Below are 6,000 nucleotides of genomic sequence, written 5' to 3' on the forward strand. Positions count from 1 at the left end.
TTTAAAAAAAAAAGTTGCTCGGCTTTTAAATAACGTCGTTTTCCATCCTCTTCAAAAAATGACGTCGTTTTGCTCTTGTACGTGGACACCCTCACAAAAATGACGCCGTTTAGCTCATACATGGGTTGAGATTAGGGTTAGGGTTTCTTCCTCGCCGCTCAGCCACCGTTGTTCGCCCGCCAACGCTTGGCCACCATCGCTCGGCCACCGTCGTAGATGCTTGACTAGGTAAGCGAGGAGAGAATGAGATTGTTGCTCAAACAAAAAATGGCAGAAAGAATAGGAGGCGAGGGCAGAGGAGGAGGAGGAAGAAGAGGGGTTGAAGGTGCCGCAACCGGTGCGCCGCCGCCGCCGGTGCCCTTGTTGGTGCTGCTCTGGTGCGCCTCTGGGTGTTGCTTCTTTGGTGCCGTTCGCTGCTGGTGTCGCTCTTCAAGGAAGAAGACAACGTGCCTCCTCTCTCCCCTCTCTCTCTCTCTCTCTCTCTTTCAATTTGGGGATTTAGGGTTTTGATTTTGGGGAAAGAAGCCAAACGACGTCGTTTTTGTGGTTTAGATGTTGATTATGCTCTGATGCCCTTCTTGACTTTCTCTTTCCTTTTTGTTAGAATTTTCAGCTCAATAAATTAGGGCTGACAAAAAATATGGAAAGATCATATTGACTTTCTCTTTCCTTTTTTCAGGTATTGAGTTTTTTATTTTTATTTTTATTTTTAATGTATTAGGGTGAAAAGTCATGAATATTTTTGGCACTTTCCCTTTTTGAACATGAATAGCTAACGATGCGAGTTAAGACTTAAAAGATGAGATTTAAATGAAAATACTGCCGTTTTCTTGTGGCACATACATGGTGATAGGCTGTGGAGGCAGATCGCGATGACTGTAGGGAAAGGGCAACATCGAAGGCAGAACGTGGGGCCAAGGCAAGGGCAGCGATAAGGAAGGTAGAGAGAGGTGTTAGGTTTCCGTTTTTTAGGTAAATTCTGAACTTAAAAGCATTTTGGTCATTTTGGGTTATTGGGTCATCTCTATTCAAAAGTAGAACCGATGATCTTTTAATATGTTACAACAAGGGGATGTAACTCACAAGAGATAGGACATGAATAATTCAATTTTTTTAGGAAAAAACATGGTGAACTATACCAATCTAAGAGGAACTCGAATGTATTGCGTATCACATGCAAAAGAAAACTTTATCTTGTCAGTAATTCAACTGGTGTAGACTCTACAACTCGCCGACAATAATAGCACTAACTTTTGGTCTTGAAGGTGACCACTGTTTTTTCGATACCGATACACCAAATTTCAGGGCGTAACAATTTTCCTTCCACCCGAAGCAATCTAAAGTTTGGAATCACCCACAATGATGCCTCTCTCTCTTTCACCCGAATCGGATCAGACTTTAAATTTAGTTGCTGCTCTAGGTGACATTGACTTCACTGTGAAGAAGAGATAGGGCCCATGCACGTTGAAGAAGAGAACCTGCTTGATGATCTTGATAGGATACGTTATAGACATTGAGACAAGTGACGGAAAGTGGATCTCACTTAGTTTCTCAGCCATAGAAGTGTAAAGGAAACTCAGATTCTCCTTGCCACCTGTGCCAACTACTTTTTTTTTTTTTTTTTTTGTGGGTCGAATTGTGCCAACTACTCAAGGGACGTTTGATACAACAAGTCTCTTTCAAAAATACAAGCAACAGTGTTTAACCTCCCCCATTTTGATGTAACATTATAATCTTCCTATGCTGTTCTGTTCTACTACTAGTTAGACTTATCAAACGGATGGATAAGATTAGATTTGAATTGAGTCGAAAATGATCTGATCTAAATTGACCAATTTCCATACAATACACATCTAGTAATCTATACCCAATTTAATTTGACTCATATTACTAAAATACTTTCATATTGAACACAGTTAATGAAAACTCATATTCAAACTAAGGTGAAAAAGTGAGATCAAATGAGAACAAGAGAGATTGAAAAAGGAGTTATGGAGGTGGGTTGAGTTTAAGTAAGTTAAGAATCCATTTACCACCTATATTATATTAGGCTTTACCATTCTAAATTCATTTATGGACCATTTATTGAATATAACTAACTTATGTAACAACTCAACCCATCATATATTAGTTTAAAATGCTACCTACTGCTAACTTATTCGGTATTTAGCATGTGTTTGCACGAAAAAAGCTTTAGATATTACCATGGCATTACTGGTTAGGATTAGAAAGTTGAGAAGCTTAGACTATTTGGCGGAGAAAGGTCAAATACAATAGTTAAGCAATGTAAAATAATACTTGAAGACTCTCTTGAAGAAGCCATACATACACAAAATATAATTGGGACATTAAGAATGTGATACCATACTAGAAATTTTAACTCAAAAGTCAATAGTCAAGTAATTTGGGAGAATACTTTTTACAGGGACTATTGATGCCATTGTCTATTTGGGTCCCACTAACTTTTCTTGTCTATCAAGAGCCTGTTTTGTTTACACTTAAGCAAAAGCGAAGGGTACATTTTTGCTTTCACGTCAAATTTTAATACACTATCCAAAATATAGAATTTATAAAAGAAGAATATGTGAATTACGTGTCAATATTTGAATGTTGTGAGATTTAAGAGTTTTAATTAAAAAAAATCAAGAAGAAAAAGCCATTTCAGACAGAGCCCGAATGACTGTGATAGAAGCTATAGCAACAACAAAAAAGAAAAACTTCCAGGAGTACTCAATATCTTCTCGATTCAGTTTCCTTATTAGCAAGAGTATGCATATCATTATTTGGATCATGTGTACGGCTACGTATTTTGACATGCATTGTATCTGATTCAAATATTGTACAAGTCCTGATTTATCTACCTTGAACGAGCTTCTTCCCTGAAAAGGCCTGCTGATAATTTTGGCACACTCTAGCTTATGGATGATATCGATAGATGCGTCTCCTTTTGTAGTCATACCAAGATGGGAAGATTGGTGGGAGAGAAAAAGGAAAAGAAAAAAATAAAGAGAAAAAGGAATATGCATCCACAAAGTTAAAGGGTAAAAATAAAAAAAGAGCAGTGGAAGTGTTATAGATTGAAAACCCCCATGCAATTCAATCAAGAATGGAACAGGAGATTCCATGTGCTGATAAAGGAAGCACAGGTGTCCTCTTGATGTTTGAAAAATTGGTATGAAATTGGGAATTATGGTTTTTTGTTGATCAGTTTAATCTGTATTCTCCTTGGAGGAAAGTGAATCTTCTTTTTGGGATTCGTAACTATATTGTCACATCTACATTTATCTTTTTGTCGCCCATACAGTATGTGGGTATGGATGGGTCTGAAAAACCACCAGATGCTTCCACGCGAAAGGAGGGATTCCATGGGAAATTTGGACTTTTTTTCCCTTCTCCTTCAGAGGTTGGTGATGATTTCTCCTCCTTAATGGATTATACAGGGCAGAAAGCAAACCCAATTATGACCAACTTGGTAAGAGTAAATCACTGTACTACAAACCCTAATCCATATTATGTATTGTAATTAAGTGATAAATGGCTCATACTCACACTATATTTTGATGAGTTTTTTTTTTTTGTCATAGTATTTTGATGAGGTTACAAATTCGAATAATGTCCTAGGTGAACCTTTGGCTTGATTATGCCTGACATACAATGCCGCATGTCAAGAGCGGTGGACTAAGTAATTTTAACTTAAATAATCGACAATGACGTGTAATTCTTTTGATAATGCTTAAAGAGTGATAACTCTGCTTTTATCGCCCCTTAGTATACCCTTCTTATGTAAAAAAAAATGATTATTTATGAGCAATAGATTTTCATAAAGTCCAGCGGAAAAAAGATAAACATTGAAATTCTAAATGAGGGTTTGATTATCGAAATAGTGAAACAAACTAGTCAAATTTCATGAAGTTAATAATTTGTTCTTAAAATCGGAATTAATTGGTATATTATGTATTAGAATAATTTTGTGGGACAACTTAAAGAAAATAAGTAAATGATGCTTTCTGAGACCGTTGGGCGTTCCATCAATCAAATGTTAAGGTTAATACTAACTATATGACAGCTACATTAGCCCAAAAATGCCAGATTGGCCTCGGATATATGTGGCTGCGACTCAAACTAAACCAATAACCAAGAATCGTGGCATTTAAAGATAGTTGTGGATCATCAATTTATGCAATCAAGATCAGCCACAACAATCTCTTTCATATGGGTTCTCTGCGTCTGGTGAACTCTAGGCATTTTCTTAAATTGATCTGACACCTGTTTTTATATTGTAAAGTACCGTTTGAGCATGCGAACTTAAGGAAGAGATTAATGATATGCAAGAAGTGGAGAAGGCATCATATTGAGCTAGCTCTTGAATGATTTGCCTTGACTTTCAAAACGTCTTCTTTCTTTTATTTTCTTTGGGTGTTGTGAAAAAAAGGTTTTATTAATCTGGCAAAGGGACAAAAATTCCCTCAATTAGATAAGTCACTAAAGCTGTGTTACCTGTTGGCAGCTAAAGTACTTTCAACTTAATACGGGTTATTTGGGTGGGGCTAGAGTTATATATAAGTGAGATCAAGCATAAGTCATTAAAATATTATGGACAAAAATGCGTTGAGTTCATCAATTTAAATTAGACCCATTTCAGTCCATTCAAAGCCGATTTGATCCATCCATTTAACAGCCCAATTTTTAATTATTATTCCACGCGCGACATTATAGTCCCATCTTCATGTTTGCATCAATGTTTGCAATTTAAGGTGCAATTAAAATTATATTTTCTTTAGGATGTGGTCAGAATAGAAGGTCTTTGGTTGGATCCCATTGAGGTAGTGTAAATAGAATATGGATGAAATTATTCAGAAATAGGTATCTATCACCATTATACAAAGCTATACAATCCAAAACAAGTGTCCTTCTAACTATCTATCGTTAATATTTGTCACATATACTTCAAGAACTAATGCTTTAATTAGCACGCAATTGCACATTAAACCACGAGGAGTTGTTGCTGTTGTTGCTGCGTTTCGATCATGATTCCTTCCTTCATCCTCCGAATGAAATCATCGAACTTCTTGTCCAATTCCTCCGCTGTCATCACATTATTCCCATACCTTATCTCCACGCCATATATGTAATCTTCACTAGTGTCATCCTCTCTCTCTCCTCCACATTCATCTAATTCTTCTTCGCCATCAGGATCAGATGTTGCGGCTATGTTTCTCGCTTCCAAAGTCCGGAAGCCGATATTGTGTTCTTGTTCTTCTTCTTTGTTGTCGTCATTGTCGTCGACCATGCAATCCTCATGAGTATTGTCGTTGTTATTCAACGTTTTCCCTTCTTTCTCAAGGTCTAAATCTTCTTGCACAACGTCAGGGAGAACTCTGTCGTCAATGTCCGTGGCAAGCAGCTTATTCTCCATCATGTGTAAGGTCTCCTTGGGAGGATCTTTATCGCCGGTGCTGTGCCAGGAGGACCTGGTGGTCATGGTGCCAATGAAGCCCGAGATCTGCATGAGGAAGACGAGGATGCCGTTGCAGAGTAGGAAGATGCAGTTCTTGTTGACGGCGTGGGTGACGAGACGGAGCAGGAAGGTGGAGAGATGGAAGTGCCACGGTGGGAGGAAAGAGATGAAAACGGGGCTCGAGAACAAGAGAGAGAAGACAGAGATGGAGAGCAATAGCTTTGTGAAACGACTCAGGTTTTGATGGTTAGTTTGGTCCATGGCTCAAGGTAAGAGAGAGAGAGAGAGAGAGAGAGAGAGAGAGAGAGAGAGAGAGAGAGAGATTTTGTGTATGAGTGGATACAATGTGGAATAGGGTTTGAGATGAGATGATAATAAGTGCATATCATCAAGAGCAGGATCGAATAATATGAAGGGTTGCTTGGTGTGGGAGGTCCTATTTATAGACTTTGAAAAAAAGTTGGAGGCCCATGTCTCAAACTCGATTTTCATCCTACACGTCTCCAGAAGAAAGAGGACAACGTACGGTTGCTTAACGCTCC

General features: G+C 38.1%; 1 protein-coding gene across 1 annotated transcript; it reads right to left on the minus strand.

Annotated features, from left to right (window-relative positions):
- Window positions 1-4,984: 4,984 nt before the first annotated feature.
- Window positions 4,985-5,719, minus strand: LOC104451771. Its single transcript, XM_010066365.2, has one exon. It carries the CDS (start codon window positions 5,717-5,719, stop codon window positions 4,985-4,987), a length of 735 nt encoding a protein of 244 aa, XP_010064667.2.
- Between the last annotated feature and the right edge of the window lie 281 nt (window positions 5,720-6,000).

Source organism: Eucalyptus grandis, chromosome 6 (genome assembly GCF_016545825.1).
Source record: "Eucalyptus grandis isolate ANBG69807.140 chromosome 6, ASM1654582v1, whole genome shotgun sequence".
NCBI classification, from domain to species: Eukaryota; Viridiplantae; Streptophyta; class Magnoliopsida; order Myrtales; family Myrtaceae; genus Eucalyptus; species Eucalyptus grandis.

Bases quoted from the DNA above. Each gene is read 5' to 3' on its own strand.
- LOC104451771 (XM_010066365.2), bottom strand. From the start codon at position 5,719: ATGGACCAAACTAACCATCAAAACCTGAGTCGTTTCACAAAGCTATTG.